The sequence below is a fragment of the Loxodonta africana genome, chromosome 25 (assembly GCF_030014295.1).
Source record: "Loxodonta africana isolate mLoxAfr1 chromosome 25, mLoxAfr1.hap2, whole genome shotgun sequence".
In the NCBI taxonomy this organism is placed as follows: domain Eukaryota; kingdom Metazoa; phylum Chordata; class Mammalia; order Proboscidea; family Elephantidae; genus Loxodonta; species Loxodonta africana.
The window spans coordinates 56,188,004-56,213,474 of record NC_087366.1 but is presented as its reverse complement, the minus strand read 5'-3'; the positions used below and the strand labels follow the sequence as shown (position 1 = coordinate 56,213,474).

Here is a 25,471-nt window from a genome sequence, read left to right as displayed (position 1 = left end):
CGCCTAGTGGATTTGAACTGCTGACCTTTTGGTTAGCAGCCGAGCTCTTAACCCCTATGCCACCAGGGTTTTCACATAGATAAAAGCGAGCTATTAAACAATGACTCTGTGGAAACTACTGAAGATATATCATCGGCCCTCACACAATCAAGTTAGGTTTAAAAGTCCAGTTGTTAATGATCTTCGAAAATGTAGATGAGACTGAAAAAAAAAAAGAAAGATGTCTCTAACAACTTGAATTTACTATACTTCCCAGGTATGACACTCAAGGTTTAAATACAGTAAGTAGTGTGGCAGTTCTGGCAACACAACGGACTGAATGAACAAAGCCCAGGTGAGAAGCTCAGGGGACGAGTAAGAAAGATATTTGTGTCAAGTAATATTTCAGAGACAGGGCAGTACCAAGCTTATTACATTTACGTTTATCCACACACTGAAAGAAAGACTGGGGGGCTAATAACATTATCATCAGACATTTTAGGAAGGCTAAGTAGTTGTTGGGAAGACTACGAAGTGCTGCAGAGGGAATGATTCCAAGGGAATGAATGCAGTGCAAAGACTGCCCATAATCGGTGAGATCCTAAGGGCACACACACTTCGCGAACAACTGTGATGCTAACAAAGTCATGACGATTTAAAGGTGAAAGAAAGGAAAAAGATTTCTAAGAGATAATTTAATGTATGAATCATATGTTCAAATGTGTTCCGAACAAGTGTCGTTCATAGAAATCATGTTCTATAAAGTGGCAGAATACAAGAAGAGTATCCGTTAAAACATAAAACACTAAATAAGCCTTACAGTTCTTCCTGTGTTTGGATTCTATCCTCTGCTCACGTTCCGCTTTCATCTGCTCAGCAGGAGTGTCATCCACATAAGCCTTCCCTTCTTGAATCAGCTTCTCTGCATATTTCATTATAGTTTCAAAATGATTGGAGGTGTAAGTGAACTGATCTGGTCTGATATGCAACATTGCAACATCCTCCAAAATGACCTGCAGTGAGACCCACAATAACCGTCAGGTGACTCCTGGCACCTTCTGTGCACCTTCAATCCTCGATGCTGCACTTGGGCAACGTAACACTACACCACCAAGTCTCATACAGCTTGAAAATGGTTGTGTAAGTCGTATTACACTGGCTCCATTCTCTTACTTCTTAAGGAGCAAATTAGGAGAGAAGGAGACGTGAATTTAAAGAGGGTCAGAAAAGACAGAGCGTGATAGATATGCATTATATCCACCTCCACATTTCCATCAGGGAAAGCAGACGTCGTAAAGGCGCTTTCCTTACTTGGGAAACAGTTGTTACTGCTCTGACAATTATTTGCCCTCTTAGATCATGTCACAGTGCTTCTGAATAAAGACGATTGTAAGAGGCCAGGAAACCATCCCATTTCCCAACACCTATTTAGTTTTTGTTTCATTCACAAATTTAAAATTTTATGACAAAAAAGAAACCTGCCTCCAGTGACCATTTCATTTAAGAAGCTGGTGCTTACAGGAAAACATAGCACTCATGTTAATTTTAGAACAATTAGGGAAGAGAAAAATAATTCGGGTTTTTTGGTCCGGGAGCTCCATATTTCTTGGCTTAGATCCAGATATGGAACGTACAAATGAGGAAAAAGCTACTGGGAGAACAAACCTGATTTATCTTCACACCATGAAGGTATCGGGTCACCCTCTAATTTTTATGAGCTTTTCTGACAAAGGGTCACCACTACAATTTTAATTACCTTCTCAAAATCTTCCTTCTCTTTTTCAGGGTTTGTGTCATCAAATCTCATGATGAGTTTCCCCTTAAAGTTCACCTGGTAGTGCTGGTTCAGAAGAGCAGCTTTGGCGTGCCCGATATGTAAGTAGCTAAAACAAAAACATTGCACAAAGAAACTCATTAACATGCTTTGACTAAATTCTTATACTTAACCCTTTTGAGGAGATGCAAACAAACAAAACAGAAATCCTTTTAATCGGTATTCCAGTCATCTTTTCTTTTCTAACGAAAAGTACCGAGATAGAACGTCTGACCCTGACAAGAATTTTAAAAGATTACAATTGTAATGGAGGAAGTGGTGCCTTTCTCACAGGACTGGGAACTTAGAGAGTTTATTCTTAATAAATCTTTTATTTTAGAATAGTTTTAGATTTACAGAAAAGGTACAAATGTAATATAGAAAGTTTCGGTGTACCCTGTACCCAGCTTTCCCACGTGTCAGCATCTTGCCTTACGAGGGTACGTTTGTCCCCACTAGTGAACCAATATTGATATGTTACTACTAAATAAACTCTGTATTTTTCTTGGGTTTCATTAGTTTGTAAAATGGAAAATACAGAGCCTTTCTCACAGGACTAGTAGGATTAAATGAGTTACTCTACGTAAAGCACTTGCGAGTGTCTTGTCTGCACACAGCAGGTACTACACATATGTCAGCTAAGAATAAAGTGCAAAAAAGTCTTCTGGCCTTCCATGTAAGACAAAGAAAAAAAAATGTTTTTTTCAATAATAATTAAAGAACTCTTTAGTAGTATAAGGCGGTATGATCAAAATTATGAATGTTAAGGGAAACTGAACACTGATTTGTATTTCAAATTCCAAAAACGTGTTAAATCAAGAGCATAATCTTTGATATTGGCAAAATTTAGAGCAGAAAAACATCTCAGATAGTAAATAATAAACACAAGGAGCTCACTCTCCAAGCTCACAGTGACAGAAAATATAAAAAGATTCAAAAGGGACAAATCCTTAAATGGCACAGCTATAAACTGCTGCTACTAAAAAAGTGGCTTTTATCAAGTCATTAAGGTCACCTCCCAATGGGACCACCGTGGCCTCTCACATCAAGTGGGTAGGAACCGAGTATCAGGCGGGAGGGCCCCAAAATGTCCATGGGAATTAAACCTTGTAAGGTATTATTTATGACCGCTTTCCACTCAGTCCAAAAACAATCGTGTAATGATCAAATCTGTGAAATTCCCAGAGTCGTCATTTCTCTTCCATCTCCTTCTACCTATCCTCTACTTCGCCACCTCTATCAGCAAACCTCTAAAAGCAGAGAAACTGTGGATTCTAAAACTGATCTTGCTGCTAACGGTGCTCGTGAACTAGCTTGCAAAGAACTATTAAATATATAGCTAAAGCAAAATTGTTTCCTTATCTGCCAGTTTCTATTGTTTACACCTTCCATTTACCACAGATGGGTAAGAATTTGGCTATACAACACAAAATCTGAAATTAAACTAAATTTGGAAAAAATAATTACCTCATTTGCAAAATATGGTAGCTTGCTAAGTCTCTGAATCAGGCTAACTGCTTTAACGAAAAGCATTTTATGATATTAGTAGGATTACTGGAAGGGCTCTCTTACAAAACGTGTCCAGTGGGCTTCAGTTGGCATGGCAGGTGTGCAAGGACAGAGATACCCCCACCCTGAGGAGCGATGGGGCAGTCCCAGGCTAGTGGCCATCAGCCACAGCAGCCTTCTCCCCTATGAGCTATTCAAATATTATTTTCTAAGGCTGCCAAGAACGAGAAGAGTTGGAAAACCTGCTAATAATGGAAAGAACTGAATTGGAAATGGACTTCTCAGGTTTCCTTTCCTTTATTTGGGAAAAAAATAATTTTAAATAATCCTGCCATAACTTCTACTACTAATGGAAAGGATTGCTCAGGGTACAAATACAAATTCTTATTAAATGAAAGCCTAAGAATCTCAAAATGCAAATAAAATGTAAGCCTTTCTATTTACCGGTGTTTTCGTATTTATATTTAAAATTCTTCCTGGGGTAAAAAAAAATGTTTCTCCTATTGCTTTTAAAGAACTACAAATTTAATATATTAAACATTAACTGTTAATATTTAATAAGCTGTTACATGTTTAGGGTATTAACTCCTATAATATTATCTTACTTATGTTCTTCTGTATCATTAACCAATTAATATTAAAAGTATTTAGTAACTGTTTTAAAGGTTTTTCCACTAAATACATTCTATTACAAATATAAATTACATTTTCTTACCCACTAGCCTCTGGAGGAAATCTGACAGTAACCTTTCCCATCTCTGCACCTGGAAGCTCAATGAATTTCCCCACATCTTGTTTTTTCTCAGGTGCCTGAAAAGCAAAACAACAATAAAAAGTTACATGTTAAATGTCTAAGAATATATTCATTCAACAGATACTTGCCCAGTACCCATCAGGTGCCAGGCACCATGCAGGTTTTAAGAAAAATGATGACTAGAACACTGTCCTTACTCTTGGGGACTCAGAACCTGGTAAAGGACAGAAACACAGTCAAACACCAATAATAAGAAAGTAGTTGGTTTAAGTTAACAGACAGCACCTAGGGTTATCAAGAAAAGCTTAAAGAGGAGGTAATAACCAAGCTGGATCTTGAAAAATAAGCAAAAATTTATCACACGGAGAGCATATAAGGGGCATTCATTCTCAAACAGTGAATGACAGTACAGGCAAGACACAAAGGCATGGAACAGCCATGCAGCGTCCATGAAAAGTCTGCTGGAACACCACGTTGGGTGAGCAGAGAGGACACATAGATGAGGTAGAAAACCTCATCATATAAGACCGGCTTTTCTTGTAGGCAACAGGTAGTCATCAGGGGTAATGTAACCATTTATTTATATTTTTAAAAATGATTCCTGGGACAACAAAGAGGCTAAATTACAGAAAGGAGAAATCAAAACAGAAAGTTCAATTATGACAGTATGGTATAAGCCTAAGCAGGGGGCAATGAAGCCTCAATAAAAAGCAATGTCAGTGGAGATGGAGAGGAAACAAATACACAGCTATGAAAAGCAGTAACAGGACTTGCTGACCAATTAGATGAGAAAAGTGGTGAAGATGAGTCAAGATTTTCAGCCTGCTCTGAGTGGACTGTGATATGTTCATCTAAGCACACAGGAGTTTCCGAGTTCTACTGCATTGCAAAACCTCTATTAAATTGAAACTTTACTATACAAGCCTAATAAGTAAAAGAGATCAAAGCAGAGTGACACTGGCTGGGAACGAGGCCCTTTGCTACTCTGCCCTGTGCCATATCCTACAGAAATGATGGGAAGACCCTGCAGAATCCCAGGACTCAATGGCCAGTTGTTCAAAAACCAGAAAGATTCGGGAGTAAGGGAAGATTCTGTAGCTGTAAAATAATGAGATTTTAGTTACATGGAGTCTGGACTACCTATGGGACACACTTAGGGGGATCATAATCTTTTATATATGTCATTACCCAGGTTAGGGTTTTATGTAGTTGAACAGTTAAAGTCAAGCCAAGACTTAACAATGGCAGATTGCTCCAACAAGATCCTTTTCTTGCTTAGGAAAAGAAAATAAATTTTGTGAGTGAGTATAATTTTCTTTTTAGACGTTGGGTCTCAGAAAGACTGAAATGTCAGCATTTAAAAAAAAAAAAAAGGCTTACCACTTTAGGTTTGGTTGTTGAGATATCCCACTTAGAGCCTACTGACCGGAAGGCCTGCTGGGCTTCAAGAAAGCCAAACCAGCGTTTCGCGTGAACCGGAGCTTTGCTCTGCTTGAACTGCTCCTGCCAGGCAGCATTTCCTGTTAGTAAACATAATTCAAGTCCACTCAATACATCTGCAACTTCCACAGCAAAGATCCCATCATGGTTAACTTAAATAAATGAAACAGCTTAAAGGTGTACTTCTACAATGAAATTTATAAAACCTGGGCATATGCCGAAACGTTTTCTAATACCTTAATATATTTTACACAACTCACAAAATTATTAAATGTATTTCTTCAGTTCAATTCACTGATGTTCTATATAATACTAGATTCCTCCACACGATTGTAAGGCCAACGATACATTTCATAATTAAGGAAAAGTGTTAATTAGATCAACTAGAGAATGGAATAAAAATCGAGATGATCAAGAAGCAGCACATTTCTTCAAATGTGATATAAAAAAATAAGTACTGATTAAGTTTATTTAACTTTTAACATCACATTGCTACCACCTTAAGGGTCATGGAAGCATATCATCTCTCCTTCACAAACGTTAAGTCAGAAATCTAATCAGACAAAAAAGTAAAAATAAACCTATACATGAAAAGGTCTGACTAAAAATGGCTTTCCTTTATGTTGGTAGTTGTTACATAAATTTAATTGAATTTGGAGAAAAGGTTAAGCCACAGAAAAGTACAGGGAATATAAAAACACCAATATATGTACCCACTACCCAGATTTAAAAAGTGATAAAAACATTTCGGCATATTTACTTCAGCTTTTTTAACAAATGAAATAAACAAAATTCAAGTCCCCTCTGTGCCTCTCATCAAGCCCATTCGCCTCCCACTCTACTTGGTAAATTTCTGTTAGATGGAACACAGACACAACGTAGCCCCATTATGTCCATAATTTTGTCACGGTTGGACACAGCCAACTCACCTCAAGCTTTTAATACATCAAAGCCTTCAGCACTACCAGAATGGTTTTCCCACATAACTACATCAACCATTCAAAGCAGTCCTAACAGTCTGTGTTCTCTGGCACACACGCTTTGAAAACCATACTCACTGTCAAGCTTCCTATGCAGCCACCGTGGTTTCCCTGGGATCACTTACAGCCTTACAATCAATATTACATTTTTTAGAGACTCTAACACCTTTCCGGTCTTATTCCTTATGTAATGTCATGTCATGAACGCACCAAAACACACCAAACCCGTTGCCGTAAAGTCAATTCCAACTCATAGTCACCCCATAGGACAGAGCAGAATTGGCCCATAGAGTTTCCAAGGAGCACCTGGTGGATTTGAACTGCCGACCTTTTGGTTAGCAGCTGTAGCACTTAACCACTACACCACCAGGGTTTCCTCATGAAAGCACATCTAAGTTTAATGGTCTGTGATGGTTAAGGTCGTGTGTCAACTTGTCTAGGCATGATTCTCAGTGGTTTGGCAGTCGTATGATGTGATCACCCCCACGATGGGATCTGCTGTGAGTAGCCAATGAACTGAACGGGAGTTTCCTTGGGCTTGTGGCCTGCACTGAATATAAGTGGATATTCTGGCAAGGCTCACAGGCTTTTGCTTGCATTGGATCTTGCATCTGGCTCTGTTTGTCTGACCTCTGGTTCTTGGGATTTGAGCTAGCAGCTCACCTGCAGTCTTGTCTGCTGATCTTGGGATCTGTCCATCTTTGCAGCCTGTGAGCAACAGCCCTGCTCTGTGACCTGCCAACCTTGGGTTCACCAGCCCCTGTGGCTATGTCAGTCAGGAGAAGCCTCTATCTTGACTCACAGAGTTGGGATATTCCAGCCTCTACAACCGTTATGAGCCATTTCCTTGATATAAATCTTTCTTTCTCTATATATTTACACACTTTACTGGTTTTGCTTCTCCAGAAAATCCAGCCTAAGACATCTCCCAAAATCCTTTTTTTTTTCTTTTGATATTTGCCTCCATAAAGTCTGGAGTAGGTGATTAACTAAGCCCAGTCTGTCTTTCCGTATCCCATTACCCCCATTGCCGTAGAGTCAATTCTGACTCACAGCAACCGGACAGAGTAGAAACTGTTCCATAGGGTTTCCAAGAGCTACCATAAATTCTCCTTTTTCCCAAACTCCAGCTTGTCTCCTCAACTCAGTGACACCTTCAGGATCTGTCTGGGAACTTTGACAATTTTCTTGTCAATAGTATGAAATAAGAATTACCTCTACCAAAGCCTCTACTTTCTAGGAGATAAAACTACCGCTGAGGCAGATAAAAACTTATCTACCTACTGGCACTGTAAATAGTGTTGCTGTGACCATTTGTGTACAAGTTTTTGTTTTAATACCTGTTTTCAATTCTTTTTCTGTATATACCCAGGAGTGGAGTTGCTGGGTCACACGGCAAGTCTACATTTAGCTTTTTGAGGAACTCACAATTATTTCCTCATAACTCTCCTAGGCACCTCTGATACCATTACTCTTTTCCTCCTAGCTATATACTGGCTTCCACCATTTCAGAACTTTCGCCCCCCAACCCCACCCAGCCCCCATGTATTCAGTTAGCCAGTATTTAATTAGTATTTCCACCACGGATCAAAGTACCTGTCTTTCCAGATCAGTGGTTGCCTGGGGCCAGGGGAAGGGGGTGATTACAAATGGGGCCTCAGGAAGTTTTGGGGGTTGTGGGATAGTCATTATCTTGGTTGTGGTGATGGCTCCACAGGTGTCTACATATATCAAAACTTACCCAATATTACATAGGTGTACTTTTCTTTGTATATCAATTATACCTTACAAAAACTGTTTATAAAGTAAATGGCTCCCCCAGTTGGTAAGAGCATATTCTTATGTACTACAATCTAGCTGTCGAGGCGAAAAAAAGGGACCTCCCAGAGGAAGCACAACTCCAGACCATTCACGGCTGCCACTGATGCACCTACAGAGCAGGAAAAAGGACTTTGTTCAAGTCAGAGACAACGGTGTCAGAGTAAAGTAATGGCTGACGTAGGAGCAGTGTGACATCCATGGGATGAGGGCTTCTTGAGCAGGGACAAGGTCAGCTCCAAAGGCAAGAGAGGGGCTGGTGTAGTGAGATGGCGACGACTCCAGAACAGCAGAGAAGGACAGGAAATTCCCATAACTGGACAGCAAAAAATAACCAGGGTGGCCATTCCTCTATAAGAATGTCCTCAGCCACTGCCTGCATTTAACACACACAGGTACCTACACATACAAATACGAGTACTTCTTAGCTGGCAAAATATTACATGATTAAACAGAGCATTCTTTAAGAGGAATTACTGATACCTTTGAGGGTGGCCCAAATACACAAATCTGCTAAGCTTAAGGAGTTTCCAACTAAGTATGTTCTCAGAGAGAGGCAATGATTGAGCTCATTGATTGCAGAAGTGAACAAATCACATGAAGACAACTTTGTAGCACTGAACTCCAACCAGTGATCAATCTGTTAACACAAAAGATAAAAAAAAACAAATAATGTATCCCAGCGTTTAGACTTAAAAATCAGGAGAAAACAGTTCTGGTTCATGGGAGCGACAGCATACCTTTGGCTTTCTCAGTCAGACTCATGCCTTTCTTGTCTCAAATTACAGAATCTGTCACTATGAGGATGCAATTCTGATAATGTGTCGCCTGGGATCTAAACTGAACACTTAAATAAACATTACTTTTTGATATTATTTTGCTATTCTTTCTTTTGCAGGGGGGTGGGGGTGGGGGGTACCCCAAGGAAAAACAAGAAAGAAATAACAAAGACTTAAAAACTGGTAACAGGAAGGAATAACCAACCCGAAAGAGCCCCAGAGGAGGTACCTACCCAAACAGATACATCCACTTGCAGAATTTAAAAGTAAATCTTGAGAAACCGTTCTTTATATTTTGAATTTTATGAGCTTTAGGAAAGTTAGAGTTGAAGGAATATAAACAGCCAAATAATAATACATAGATAGATAGATAGACAGCATCTAAAGAGTAGTATTCACGAAAGCCTTAGAAAGTTAACCTATTATTGCTATAACTAATTATAAAACTAATTACATTAGCTATATACGTAGATGGAAACCCTGGTGATGTAGTGGTTAAGAGCTACGGCTGCTAACCAAAAAGTCGGCAGCTCAAATCCACCAGGTGCTCCTGGAAACCGTAGGGGGCAGTTCTACTCTGTCCTCTAGGGTCATTATGAATATACTTCAAAAGGAGAATAGGATTCAAACTATATGTGTCCTTAGGCAAACCTCTTAACTTTTCTAGGCCTGTTGTCTCATCTGTAAAATAAGGGAGTTAGAAGCTGTATAAGATGACCTATATAGTCCCTTCCAAAGAGCTCTGGTGGTGCAACAGTTAAGTGCTCACTGCTAATCCGAGGGTTGGCGATTTGAACCCACCCAGCAGCTCCACAGGACAAAGACCTGGTGATTTGCTTCCGTGAAGGTTACTGCCAAGGAAACCCTATAGGGCAGATCTACTCTGTCACATGGGGTAGCTATGAGTCAGAATCAACTTGATGGCACCTAACAGTAACAACAGCAGCATGGTCCCTTCCAGCTATGAAATCCTAAGAATCAAGGAAGAGAAAGACAGCACTCAATATCCTATTGGAACAGCTGGTATGGGATTAAAATTTCAAGCTTAGGAGCTAATGGAAAAGAAAATTTCTCTGAAAATAAAAACAGTATGCGAATTCCTTAACCTGGCCTACAACTAAGACTAGGTTACTATGCTGCTGGGATCCTTAAACAGAATAATCATACAAAAACCAACGATAAGATAATAAGGTTCCCAAAAATGCAAAAGCATTATGTAATCAAAACAAAACAAAACAAACACAAAGAAATGTCCACTCCTTACCTCGGTGTGCTCCATCAGGTTAGAGCCATACAGCCCAGCTGTAGTTGCAACTCTAGCCAAGTAGCGAAGTATGGAATTGCTGTCTGTGAATGCCACATTTCTACAACAGAAACATGAGATAAAATAGTAATCTGTTACTTGAGCAAATCAGTAAGAGTCATGAGACAAAGAAACACAAAAACAGAAACTTTACTGATTTATCATATATATTCTACTGTATTAACAAAAACAGACCGGCCTAATTTGTCCTTTTTTCTATCAAACTCCAGTTTGTTCTGAAACATTAGCTAAATTCAACAATTTACCTCAGAGCAGGCTTTGTAGATGATGTTTTATTCTTCTAATTGTTTCTACGTGTATATTCAGTGGTGAAAATATGAAAACATAATTGGGATACTGAAAACAACAATGATTTAAAGTACCAAATCAAGGCAAAAAAAAAAAAAAGCCAAGGATAAACTGTCAGAAAGAGGCTGGGTTTATCAACCTCCAGGTAAAGATGGCAGATTGAATACCATCAAAACTCCATCAAAATTGTTTTGTCAAAAATCTTTTTGTAAGGTACAAACCAGTAAGAAAAAGAGAACAAAAATAAGAGAAAATAGCAATGAAATTTCAGAAGCTAAAAAAGGAGACGGATTTAGCTGACTTAAAAACCTGTATCTTGGGGGGACAGTGGGTGGACAAGGCTGAAAAACAATCCATTTTCAATTTCAGAATCCCCAAAAGAAAAAACAAAAATTCCGAAAGACTTAAGAATCCACAGAACCAGGTGTCTTTGGAAGTGAGAGCAAACTGGGGCTAAAATAAGGATTGCTGAAAGTCTGTATGAATTAGTGAGAAACACAGGTGCCTGAGAGCCTGTTCTGCACAGCTGGGCTACTCCTCTTACCCAACCTTGCACAAACTGGAGCCTTATTCTCTAAAGGATAAAACAGAAGGTCTCTGAGCTGAGGCTATCTGGCACAGCTCAAGGCGGAGGCATGCTAAAAAGAATACAAGAATAGGAGTACATGGGATGCTGAGACTCCTCCCCAGCCCCCAGCCCTCATCCTCAGCTTCCAAAATATGGGGCAGCCAGGTCTCCTTCACCTTCCAAAATGATTTAAAGCCTTCTCTGGATAGTCTGACCAGCCCAAGAGGAATAAAGACACGACCACCAGAGGGCCTAACAGCCCAGGCCAAACACCCTAGGGTAAACCGCAGGGCTGACAAACCCACCCTTGATTTCCAAACTTGTAATCAGCTTTAATCTCCCACTCTAGATCCTACAAACCATCTAGAGTTACCAGATATTTGAGGCAAGCTATTAATTTGAAAGATAGTGACCTAAATAAACACAAAGAAAAATGTAACTTGGACAAGTCAAGGAAAACTTAAAAAGTCTATAAATAAATTTCCTCTGAGCAACAAAACAAGATACCAGAAAAGGAATACCCAGAAAATTAAAAAAACAAAAAAAAAAAGAGCTCTCTGGTATTAAGAATATAACAGCAGAATCAAAAATTCAATAGAAAAATGGATACTGGAAATCTCCAGGAAGTAAAGCAAATGAAAAAAGAGAAAAATGGAGGTGATATTTTAAGAAAGTAAGAGAACTAATCCAGAAGGTCCAACATTCACATAAAGAACAGAAAATAGAGAGGAAAATCATCAAACAAAAATTTAATTTCCTAAAACAGAAGAACTTCCAAACATCCACAATGAAAGGAGTAGCCAAGTACCTAGAACAGATGAACAGTAAACCCAGATCGTGGAATTACAGAACATTGAATCCTAAGGGAAGATTCTTACAAATTTCTTAAAGTCACTCTTAGAAAAGATCAGGAATCTGAAAGACTTCAGAAGAAAGCACACGAACAATTATTCCACAGGAAACTAAAAGGCGTACATGCCAAGTAATCAGAATATGTGGTCCAGCAGTGAATAATACTTAGTCATAGCGATATAAACACTGGATGGTGATCTAACCAAGATTATGATTTAACTACACTGGGAGGAAGGGGTGATGGGGAGAGAAGATGGAGAAGATAGAGGGTGTGTGTGTCAGGTGAGGACGTGCATGTAGTGGCAACAGGGGAAAGAAAGAGCTTCACCTTCCACGGCAGAGAGATGCACCTAAAGCTGGAAAACCAAGGTGACGCAGCACAGCATGTTACTTAGAGAGAGGCCAGTACTGCAAGAACCAACTCAAAAGAGCTGAGATGTTCGTTCCTCGAGCAGGGAAAATGGAGGATTGTGGGGAGGGAGTTGATGACTGTTTTTTTTTTCTTTGTAAATAAAAAATCATATAAAACGATGACCCTGAAAGATTTTCAAATGCAGCCTTGATGAAACTTAAGGTTAGATTATAAACATTTTCCATCATTAAAAATTCTTCACAAACCTTTTTTCATAGCTAACATTCCATGTTGTGAACTTACCATATTCCTTGAGCCACATTTATTTATTGTCTACTATTAATGATTTCAAATACTTCAGTTTTCTGGCAGAATAAATTACAATGGAATTTAAAAGCCTTATATATAAACTTTTCTGTATTTTTAATTCCTTTAAGCAGATTACAAATGGAATCAGATAGCCTGCTGACCAGTATAAGCCTCTGGGTATAGGTTTTTTATAATGATGAAGAAAGGCATACTTCTTTCTAGGGGAAAGCTACCTAATTAGCAAGTAATGGAAGCATACAACATTTCATCATGAATATTTAAAAAATGCTGTTCAGTACTGAGAACAAGGATATAAAAGCACTTACTCAGAAACACGAAGAATATTCTCTTTCCCTTCTTCAATGGAAATGCTGACATTGTCTTTTATGTGTTCTACTGCCAGCAAAGCTCCTAAAAATAATAGGATGAAAAGATTTCTTTCTTGTTGTAAAAAAGGTAGTATTTATAACCTGAATCATAAAACAGTAAGGATGAGTCAACAAACCAACGTTAAGTCCTGCAAGCAGTAAAATGTTCTTTTCCCGAGCAGAGTACAGATAGAAAAGTCTTGTCTTGAAAACTAACAAAGCATAGTCCAACTGCTTTGAATGTTCTGTTTCCACTTAGGGATACTGATTAATATCAGCATTTTTCTTCTTTTCCTCCTCAGGAGACGCGAAGAAATTAGAGTAGTGCCTCGTCTAAAAGCTTTTGTTAATGTTATTTGAGTGGTGACTATGCACCAGACACTATGCTAAATGCTCTACAGTTATTATTTCTAACATTGGTTTCTAAATACCATAGTACACCAGAAACAGGGCTATGACAGGGAAGATACAAGATAAGCCTGGAAAATCTTGTACTAGAAAAAAAGGTTTTTTGGGTAAAAAACAAGGAAGTATCCAAAGAATGAGAGAGACATGCCAAAAGGACACAAAAGTGCTGCATATATATTCAAATATAAAATAAAGTACAAAGGAGGCATAGTTATGGATACTTCCTAGACATAACCAGACACCTCGTGGGATTGGTTTGCTTGGTTTGAGGTTTTAAGATCATAGTCTTGTGGGACAACTCGGTCAACTGACACAATATAGACCATGAAGATAATGTTCTACATTCTTCCTTGGTGGGTAGCATCTGGGGTCTCAAAAGCTTGCGAGCGGCCATCTACGATACAACTATTGGTCTCTTCTCATCTAGAACAAAAGACAAAGAAGGAAACCAAAGATTCAAAGAAGAAACTAGTTAATCTACAGAAGTAATAGTCTACACAAGTAATGCCTCACCTACCTTGAGAACAGAAGAACTAGATGGTGCCCAGCTACCACTACTGACCAGTCTGACCAGGGACTTAATAGATGGTCCCGAATAGAATGGGAGAAAAATGTAGAATAAAACGCAATTTTCTAAAAAAAAACCCCGACTTACTGAACTGGTAGAGACCAGATGAACCCCCAAGGTTATCACCCTGGGATACTCGTTAAATTTGGAACTCAAACCACTCCCACAAGTCACCTTCCAGCCAAATGACAGTACCAAACCAAAACCAAACCCACTGCCATTGAGTCAATTCCGACTCATAGCAACCCTATAGATTGGCCCACAAAATAAATCATATCAGTATAAATGAAACCAAACAGTAAGCATTTACCCTAGACCAAAAATAAGAAGGTAAGGGGCAACCTTTCAGCCAAAGATTAGACACGACTATAAAACGAACAAGTGGGGAACATGCTCCTTAGATCAAACGTACGAGACCAAATGGGCAACCCTTGTCCAAAAGCAAAGACGAAAAGACAGGAAGGGACAGGAAAACTGGATTAATGGAAACAGGGAACCCAGGGTAGAAAAGGTGGGAGTGCTGACACATTGTGGGGATTTCAACCAATGCCACAAAACAATTTGCATATATATTTTTGAATGAGAAACTAATTAGCTCTGTAAACTTTCACCTAAAACACAATTATAACAAAACAAAACAAAAAGGTAAGGGGAACAGGGAAGCTAGATTAATGGAAATAATGAGAATGCTGATACACTGTGAAAAATGTAACCAATGTCACTGAATGATACGTACAGGAATTGTTAAATGAGAACCTAAATTACTGTGTAAACTTTCACCAAAAACACAATAAAATATTTAAAAAAAAAAAAGGACACAGAAGCCAACTTGGAGGGGCTCTGACAGGCAAGTAGGGCAATGTGACCATCTAACTCAATGAGATAAACTGTGGTAAATCCATACAATGAAACGCTTAAAGGGAATGAACTGCTGTTACAAACAATGAGACAGATGAATCTCTAAAGCATTATTCTAGGTATAAACGAATATTAATAATATGTGTTATTAATGCATTAATAATATGATCCAATGTACATGAATTTCTAGAAAAGAGAGAGAGACAGAAAGCAGATCTGTGGCTACCAGAGGCCAAGGATGGGGAAAGGGGACTGACCACAAAGGGGGAAGAGGGAACTTTCTGCAATGATGGAAATATTCTATATCATCATCATGGTGGTGGCTAAACAACTGTAAATTGGTTAAATGTATCATATGCAAATTATAGCTCAATAAATCTATTTTTTAAAAACCGAAAATGAAAATAAATATTGTCTTAGTCATCTAGTGCTGCCATAACAGAAATACCAAAAGTGAATAGCTTTAACAAAGAGAAATTTATTTCCTCAAGGTAAAGTACGCTAAAAGTCCAAATTCAAGGCGTCAGCTCCAGGGGAAGGCTTTCTCTCTCTGTCGGCTCTGAAAAAAGGTCCTTGTCCTCAATCTTCCCATGGTTGAGAAGCTTCTCAGGCACAGGGACCCCAAGTTCAAAGGATGCGCTCTGCTTCTGGTGCTGCTTTCTTGGTGGTATGAGGTCCTCAACTCTCTGCTTGCTTCCCTTTCCTTTTATCTCTTAAGAGATAAAAGGTGATGCAGGCCACACCCCAGGGAAATTCCCTTTACCTTGGATCAGGGAGGTGACCTGAGTAATGGTAGTGTTACAACCCCACCCTAATCCTCTCAACATAAAATTACAATCACAAAATGGAGGACAACCACACAATACTGGGAATCATGGCCTAACCCAGTTGATACACACATTTTTGGGGGGACATAATTCAATCCATGACACACATTAAAGCTGAGTCCATTTTGACATAAATTCTAGAAATGGGAAAAAGAGAAAGTTCTCCTCACAGAAAAATGCCAACTAATAAATGTATAACAAATGGTAGAATTAGAAGGCTACCATTTGGCAGCCAGCATAATAATCTTCATCAAGTTGGACATGAAGCATCAATGGATGTTAAAGCCGCTGGATGAAAGTTTGGTGGGTAGTGGAATATTTACATGATCCCAAAGCACCTCCCCCACAAAATGCCTGCTAATTGGGAAAACTCTGCAGTGGGAAAAGCCGGCAGATACCTTCTTAAGTAATCAACACTAGAACCATCAACAATGGGGAAGATTTCAATTATGCGCCAGGCTGCAATGAAAAGGAGGAATCACTTCTGTGTTATTCCTGTCAAGGATGCGTAGCTTGAATCTCGCCATGAGGAAATATCAGACACCCTGTAATCTTTAGAAAGGTCAAAGCTACCAGTCAAGGGAAAGCTAATAAGCTATTCCAGACTGAAAGAAACTAGGGAGACATGACAACCAGGTGCTAATAAAACATGGTCCTGAATTTGGACCCCTTGCACTATGAAGGGTGCTGCTGGAAAACTGAGGAAACGTGAATGGAGTCTGTGGATTAGGGGAAGAACTGTATCCTGTACTGATGTCTATTTCCTGATGTCCACGGTCACGTGAGGTCACGCAGGAGAGTTCCCTAGCTTGCGAGAGACACACCCTGGAGCACTCTGGGGTGGTACAGCACCCTATCTGCAGTGTGCTCTCAGGTGATACATGGGGATTAAGTTCTTTGCATTCTTGCCTCTTTTCTGTCAATCTTCAAGTTATTTTAACATTAAAAAACCAGAAGAATTTAATGTGCTAAAAGCATATAAAGAAATTTTAGCAATGCTCTATTTTTTTGTAAATGTTTCACCTAATTTTATTGTGTAAAGATGAAATGTATTTGAATTAAACAAATGAAAAGAATTAAACCATTAAAAAAGAAGAGGGAGGAGCAGCTATGGAAGTTAATAAATTCCATAATTCGTCTCGAGTTCAAAATGACAGGCAAGGAATCACTGTCAGACTCTCAGAATTTTAGCAAAGTATGGTTCTGAGTTCTATGATTCACTAAGAAAACACTCTCACCTCCAGGATGATATTCTAAGCAACATTAGTGAAAACTAGCTATTTAAGAAACCCTGGTGATGCAGCAGTTATCACTCAGCTGGTAAGGAAAGCTTTGTGGTTTGAACACACCTACCAGCTCCGCAGGAGAAAGACCTGGTGATCTGCTCCTCTGCTCCTGTAAGGAATACAGCTTAGAAGACCCTATGGGGCACTTCTACTCTGTCACATGTGGTGGCTATAAGTTGAAATCCACTGGACACCCAACAACTACAACATAGCTATTTATTGAGAATGTAAAATGTGTCAGGAAACTTTAAATACACTGTTTCATTTAATTTTGGCAACCAACCCTCCCTGAAAGATAACATTCCCCCTTTCTTAAACTGTGGGAAAAGCTAAGTAATTTGCCTAGGTCTCACAATTAGTATGTGGCAGCCAGGATTGGCTCCAAGTCTCCAGGAACAAAATGCCTTTGTTCTTAACCATGATGAAAAGCTGTCTGGTGCCCTCCTAGACCGTGAATCAAATCCATATCTTTTCGAGGTTCACTGATTCGTTCAAGGTTAGACCATATGTACTGGAACCAATTGTTAAAACATTATCATAAAAAAAAAATTTAAAGTAGCTATTAAATTGTGTTTTTGTTTTAACAGACTCAACACCACCAAAGTTGAGCATGTAATGACAATTTCATCAGCCCTACATGGCCAAAACAGTACCCAAAGTTCTGGGATTCTTGAACAGTAGAAAGTACTTACGTGTCCATATTATATATTTACAAATTATATTTACATATTCTTATAAAGCAAGGAAAGCAAGTTGTAATCTACTTAAACTCCTATCATGTGTAATTGCCTGAAGTACCAAAGCAGCCAGAAATGTTCACCCATCTACCCACAATGACCTTGACCACGTTGGAAAAGCAATCCCAAGTCGAACGTAAAATATATATCAGGAAGGTGGCAGGTCCGACGTTCACTCTGATGTTTGCTACATCCCCAAGGTGTTGGGTAAAGCAACCCCGGTAGTCCGCAGTGTATCTCGCTTCTGCAGCAACTGCGCCGCTACCCTTAATTCAAAAAAATGCAACCTGAGTTGAAATAAATGATAGCAGGATCATCTGCCTTGCTCCCTTTAAACCCGATGAAACGTAAGTAAGACAGGAGGCAGGGAAGAGGAGTAAGACAAGGGAAGTTAAAGGCGGGGGAGCAAAAAACGCAGAAGCGCAAATAACGCAATTTTATGCTTTAAAATGTCATTTCTACGAGCAATTCTCAGTCTCGAAGGCAACCACTACAAAAAGGGAGACGGGAGTTGGCTGGCAGTCACCCCTCAGGGGGAGCAGGTCCGAGGTTGAGCCGCGTGTCACCCAGCCAGGCTGACACCGCGCGTCCCTACACGCCCGGAAAACTGTCCTCAGGAGCAGATCTGCCCGCCGCTGGGCACAGGGTGGGGGGCCCGGGCCTACGCCGTGAGCAGCTCGGGTGACACGGACGGATCCACTCTCCCAGACCGTGACCCTAACTGCGCAAAGCCGGGGCGCCGCGACCTTCCCAGCCCCGCACCCCCCAGGGCTGATGCAACCCAGACAGGTCGGCTCCTCGGCCCCTTACCCAGCGGAGGGTCTCCCGTATTCACGGTCAAGCAGAGGGCCGCCATCTCCACCGGCCTCCCGGCCTCCCTGTCTGTCAGTCGGTCAGCCCAGCGGTCCTAACCACCTGGAACCCGCCGAAAGCAAGAAGATGCAACGTGTGCGCGCGCCCGACGCTGCCGCAGCCTCGGCCCCGCCCCTCGCCGCGGCCGCAACCGTCGCCGCGCACGCGCCACCGCGGCGCGTCATCGCCGCGCGCCCGCGCGTCCCCACCCACACCCGCAGGATCCTGGGTCTTCGACCCCGTCGCAGACGGAATCAGAGGGGCCTACGTGACGCTCTACGCCGACGTGAAGAAAACGCCGAAGCGGACGGGACCTCACGACAGTTCGTAAAGCGAGGAAAGCAAGCTGTGAGAGCGGCTTTCCCTGGGGTGCGCGTTAACGTGAAGCAGGTGAGAACGCAAGCCGAGCTCCCGTGTGTGTCAGGATCGGTATTGTAGAGGTTGGAGCCCTGCTGGCTCAGGGGTTAAGAGCTCGGCTGCTTAACCAAAAGGTCCGCAAATCGAATCCGTCGCCGGCTCTTTGGAAGCCCCGTGGAGCAGTGCTGCTCTGTGCCGTAGGGCTGCTATGGGTCCGAATGGACTCCGCGGCGCGCAACACACTGCGTGTGTCAACACACGGCAAGAGTCCTGGAAACAAATACCAAACCGACGACAACCTTGGTGACGTTGGGGATGGGGAAGGCTTTTCTAATGATTCCGCATTTTTTTTGAAAGGAAGAACGTATTTTCAGGGGTTGTGTACTTTAAAATAATTATTAAAGACTTCATAAAAATCTGTTACGAGACCACTACATCACGTTGTCTTAGCTTTGTGCTCGGGCAGTGAAAACGTAGCGTTCAGAGTGTCATCTGACTCTTGCTCCCAAACCCTCTGGGGTGTGTGTGTCCCTCCAGGCGTACTCCAGGGGATGGTGTTCAAGCTAAAAACAAGACGTCTTGCCGTGGACTGGATTCCGACTCATGGTGACCCTATAGGACAGAGTGGAACTGCTCCATAGGATTTCCAAGGAGCGCCTGGTGGACTTGAACTGACGACCTTTGAGTTAGCAGCCGGACTCAACCACTAGGCCACCAGGGTTCAAGCTAAAGGAGCCAAGGATTCCAAAAACCATCTCGACCTCATCCTCAACCTCACTTTATCTTAACCTCCCCGAGATAGCCCTGTTTTCACTTGGATGTGCCGCTTAGGTTATATCTTTCACGAGTGTTTAATCCAACTGTAGACTCTAGTTGACCCCGCCAACCAAGATGGCTATGTCTATATACAACCAGGCTCCAGAGCTGGCAAGGCTCTAGCATCGGAACAAGCTTCTTGCCTCTTCTCCCTACTTTCAGAGTCTCTAGAGTTGAATCTGTAATTCACATTTTATGAAGTTCTCCAACCACCAGTAACCCAGTGCCCTCGAGTCGGTGATTCTAAATACACACCAAACCATGCTCTCTACCTCCCTTTGTTGGAATTGCTTTCTCTACCCTGGTAGCTCTCAGAATTCTTTGCTAAAACCGAATCTTAAGACAGTTTTGGATTCCCGCAATGCCTAGCATGTACCGGAGGTCCTGCCTAAAAAAAAAACTCTGTCGTAATTGTTACCAGGAAAAGGCCACAAAGATATCCACTGCCTTTATATGGAAGGTGGAGGGGAGGGTGGAGAGTTGGTGCAAAATTTTCATTGAAAAGTAAAAATTATGAAACAATAAAAATAACTTTACATCATCTTTTATAACATTTAAGCATTATTGCAACTATGTGCCAATTCTTAGGACAAAGACTAAATGTTGATTTTTTTTTTTTTTTTTGCTAAGTTCTCAGGTGAGGCCAGAGCTGTGGACCAGGAGCTAAGGAGCTGTCCTGGAAAGTTCTGCCTCAGTGCCAGCAAACTGCTTAAGAACAAGACTTTCCTTGTACTTATTTTCAGCCTCTCAGTGACTCCTGACAAACTAGAATTGGTCCTATTATTCAATTTTGGGGCAAATGAAGTAATGTGGTGTCTTAGCTATCTAGTGCTGCTATAACACAAATACCACAAATGGATGGTTTTAACAAAGACAAATTTACTCTCTCAAAGTCCAGGAGGCTAGACATTGAAATTCAGGATGCCAGCTCCAGGGGAAGGCTTTTTCTCTCTGTGGACTCTGGGGAAAGTTCCTTGCCATCAATCTTCCCCTGCTCTAGGAGCTTCTCAGTGCAGGAACCCTGGGTCCAAAAGACACTCTGCTCCTGGCACAGCTTTCTTGATGGTATGAGTTCCCCAACTCTCTGCTTGCATCCTTTTCCTTTTATTTCTTGTAAGATAAAAAGTGGTGTAGGCCACACCCCAGGGAAACTCCATTTACATTGGATCAGGAATGTGACCTGAGCAAGGGTGTTACATTCTACCCTAATCATCTTTAGCCACAGGCAGAAATTATGATTTATAACACATAGGAACATCACAAAATGGAGGATAACCACACAATACTGGGAATCATGGCCTAACCAAGTTGACACATTTTGAGGGAACACAATTCAATCCATGACACCTAAATGGCCGAGAAAAATGCTTCCACCCCCTAGCCAGAGACTTAAGGTTATATGGATATCAATGTGCCTTAATAGATAAATGTTGCTGTTTATATTAATACGCAGTCTCTAGGTTTTGCAGAATGTGGTTGCTGTTGAGGCAAAAGCTGTTGACATGACAAGTAGCTACCCATGCTGCTTAGGTATAAACAAACACCTCATGAGATTTTAAACAAGGGAGGGGCAGCTTGCCCTCTGGAAGAACACTTAGAATGTTTTAAATAGATTAAAGGAAGACCTCCAACAGGAGCGGTCCATCCTATATTACCTTGCTAATCATGCATTCTCTTAGGAAGCTTGGTTGTCACACATAAATTTTTCTGTACCTTCTGTTTCCTCTAGATAAACTTTGTGTGCTCCTTCTGGATACATATTTTTCTGTGGTGGATCCAACTATACTAGTTTAATGATTCCTTTCCAACTGACAGGTTACGTGGGCAATCTCTTACCTCAGATTGCTGTTGAATGCATGGGCAATGCTCTTTGAAAATTTTAAGATTACCTTAAGATAAGTCATAGTAATGATGCTAGTAAATATTGAAAAGGTAATGGTAAGTTGTTATACATTATAAAACGAGAGTTAAAAAGAAACCCATTGGTCCACTACTCAGGGTGGGGTTGGTAGCTTTAATTCCTATTATAGTTAAATTGGAGAAATCTTTTAAGAAATGTATCAATCATCATGGGACAATAACAGACGAAATTGCTAATGGGATAAAAACACAACAGCAGTCTCTGACCTCATTAGCCTGGGTGACATGCGATGACAAAATAGCCTTAGATTTTTTTTTTTCTTAATCCAAGAGAGTGTAATCTGTACTGTAACAAATACCTCTTGTTGTATTCAGATAAAGAACACAGGACAAGTAAAACAATATATATAGAATTAGACACCAAGCTACTTGGGTACACCCTGTAACACCCTTACAAACACCAGATTTATTTGGCTAGTTACCATCAAGAATAAATAGAGCTAAATTAGTATTGCAAGGAATAGTGACAGTCTGCATCCTGATAAGAATTAGGCATAATAAAACTTATTTTCTATTGTCTTAAACACTTAAGAAGGCCTCGGGCTAAAATGTTGATGTACATTGAGTCTGCTCACTTCAGATACCGGTGAAGAACCAGATGGTATCCAGTGGGAAACCAGCAGCGTGAGTTTAAACAGCCTGCTGTGGCCTCCATCTAGGGGCTTGTCTAAGTCCAGGTATTAATGATCAATATGTTATCTCCAATCTCCAATCAAAAGAGATAATATTGGAGCCATTATTCCCTGTCCTTGAGCATAAAAAATGTGACTGGACTTACAAGGACTCATAAAGACACACGAACTAGGCTCTGAGTTATAAAGGCAAATAGCTAGGACAATCTTGGAAAACATCTTTTAGGGAAACATTCACATAAACAGGGCACAAATGCCAGTCTTATCTTCTAATATTTAGTAAATAATTATAAACCAACAGGAGGTCGGTAGCCACAATGAAAGGCCTAGGTCTAATATTTGGCCCTCCTCGAGAATATGCCAAACAATTCTGAGCTGGGCTATAGTTCAAGATAGACACTGGTCCTGAATGACCAATGTTCAAAAGGAAATGGAGGGAATGAGGCAGAGCCTCAAGCAGCTTTGTATCAGAATCCCGTTTTCTTTACTTGACCTCCTCCCCAATGGTGTTACATTAAAAATCCTGCTTCCTTGGCTTGGCTGCCTCCCCCACAGCTTTGCATGAAAATCCTGCTTCCTTGGCTTGGAAGTTCTATGTAAGCCCCATTTGCGCCTGCGTAGTATGATTAAGAATGTTGCTGATGTAACTTGTATGAACTCCCTACTTGTAAATCCCTTAAAAGGAACTTTACCCCTCGCTTTCAGGGAACAGTCTTGGTGGCAGCAGCTCCACTGACTCCTTTTCTTGTGCAATGAAGCAAAGTTGCTTGTATGCCTTCCCACCTCAGTCTCTTGTTTATTGGCCAATACAAATCATGTCAAGCAAGAACCTGGGGTTTCCACCTGGTAAACAGCACATCAACAGGGAACTGTCAGAAATTTAAGCCAGATTCAGAAGAGGACATGGAACAAGGGGTATCATTGCTGATGTCAGATGCATCTTGGCTGAAAGCAGAGACTAACAGAAGGATGTTTACCTGTTTTATTGACTATGTAAAGGCATTCAACTGTGTGGATGGTTGGAAGAATGGGAATTCCAGAACACTTAGTTGTGCTTATGCAGAACCTGTAAATAGATCAAAAGGAACAGAACAAGGGGATACTACTGCATGGTTTAAAAGCAGGAAAGGTGTATGTCAGGGTTATATCCTTTCACCATACATATTCAATCTGTATGCAGAGCAAATAATCCAAGAAGCTGGACTACATGACGAAGAATGCAGCATCAGGATCGGCGGAAGACGCATCAACAACCTGCGATATCCAGATGACTCAACCTTACTTGCTGAATGCGAAGGGGACCCGGCACACTTACTGATGACAATCAAAGACTACAACCTTCAGTATGGATTACATCTAAACGAAAAGAAAACAAAAATCCTCACAACTGGACCGATAAGCAGTAACATGATACACTGAGAATAGATTGAAGTTGTCAAGGATTTCATTTTGCTTGGATCCACAATCGACACCCATGGAAGCAGCAGTCAGGAATCAAACAACACACTGCATTCTGCAAATCTGCTGCAAAAGACCTCTTTACAGTATTAAAAAGAACCTTGTGGACTAAGATACGCTCGACCCAAACCAGTGTTTTCAGCTGCCTCATATGCATACATAAGTTGGACAATCAATAACGAACACCAAAGAAGAATCGATGCCTTTGGATTATGGTGTTGGTGAAGAATATTGAATATACCATGGACTGCCAAAAGAATGAACAAATCTATCTTGGAAGAAGTACAGCCAGAATGTTTCTTAGAAGTGAGGATGGCAAGAATCCGTCTCACATACTTTGGACATGTCATCAGGAGGAACCAGTCCCTGGAGAAGGATATCATACTTGGTAAAGCAGAGAGTTAGGAAAAGAGAGGAAGACCCTTGACGAGATGGATTAACGTGGTGGCTACAACAATGGGCTTAAACACAGCAATGATTGTGAGGATGGTACAGGACCGGGCAGTGTTTGTTTCTGTTGAATACAGGGTTGCTATGATTCAAAAGCAACCTGATGGCACCAAACAACAATGGAAGGAAGACAAAGAAAGAACACTGAGTAAGAGTGGCTAGAAGAGGTAGGAAGAAAGTCAGGACAACTGAGAAGAGTTTCAAAAGGGAGTAGTCAAAGGTGTCAAAGGTACAGAGACCTCTTCTTGCTAGATTAGGATGTCTCTTTAAGATAATAACATACTACTTTATCCAGTGAGTTCTAAATGTAAATGATTTTCAAAATCCCATGCGTAGCCTTTTCAAAATATATAGAATCAGAGTTGTTGGGATGGAGGCCTGTGAATCAGTATTTTTTAAAAAGCTTCCCAGGTAATTCTGATATGTAGTTGGGTTTATGAACTATTAAGCCACTTGCTTAATCCAAGAACAGGGAAATTTAATCAAAAACAATGGACAGGAGCCTAACAAATAAAAATCTACATAGAATGTCAGAATAATTTTGATAGCGTCTTAATGTCTAGCGCTGCTATAACAGAAATACCACAAGTGGATGGCTTTAACAAAGAGAAGTTTATCTCCTCACAGTAAAGTAGGCTAAAAGTCCAAATTCAGTACATCAGCTACAGGGGAAGGCTTTCTTTCTCTGTCAGCCTTCTCATCAACCTTTCCCTGGACTAGGAGCTTCTCCGTGCAGGGACCCAGGTCCAAAGGATGCACTCTGCTCCCAGCACTGCTTTCTTGGTGGTATGAGGTCCCCAACTCTCTGCTTGCTTCCCTTTCATTTCTTGTAAGATAAAAAGGTGGTGTAGGCCACATCCCAGGGAAACTCCCATCTACACTGGATCAGGGATGTGACCTTAGTAACGGTGTTACAATTCCACCCGAATCCTCTTTAACATAAAATCACAATCACAAAATGGAGGACAACCACACAATACTGGGAATCATGGCTCAGCCAAAATTGATGCACACATTTTTGGGGGGACATAATTCAACTGATGACAGATAATATATGTTATAATCTCCCCTTGGAAGGAGTAAAGGCAGTTCCCTAACTTCCACAGTAAGGACAACCTTGTGAACTAGTATCACCATAAAGCTGGTTCCCACGAGGTGGAGGTCAGCTA

The 25,471-nt window shown here is 40.7% G+C and overlaps 1 protein-coding gene across 1 annotated transcript in view; it reads right to left on the bottom strand.

Moving 5' to 3' along the window:
• EPRS1 (glutamyl-prolyl-tRNA synthetase 1) overlaps nucleotides 1-18,798 on the bottom strand; it is an 85,766-nt gene extending 66,968 nt beyond the window's left edge. The window contains exons 1-8 of the mRNA XM_003419879.4: nucleotides 18,628-18,798; nucleotides 13,092-13,176; nucleotides 10,337-10,436; nucleotides 8,777-8,933; nucleotides 5,436-5,575; nucleotides 4,017-4,111; nucleotides 1,736-1,862; nucleotides 800-992 (exon numbers count right to left, since the gene is read on the bottom strand). Of these exons, the coding sequence (XP_003419927.2) occupies nucleotides 800-992; nucleotides 1,736-1,862; nucleotides 4,017-4,111; nucleotides 5,436-5,575; nucleotides 8,777-8,933; nucleotides 10,337-10,436; nucleotides 13,092-13,176; nucleotides 18,628-18,673 (943 nt within the window). The 5' untranslated portion in view covers nucleotides 18,674-18,798. The remainder of the gene's footprint in view (nucleotides 1-799; nucleotides 993-1,735; nucleotides 1,863-4,016; nucleotides 4,112-5,435; nucleotides 5,576-8,776; nucleotides 8,934-10,336; nucleotides 10,437-13,091; nucleotides 13,177-18,627) is intronic.
• Between the last annotated feature and the right edge of the window lie 6,673 nt (nucleotides 18,799-25,471).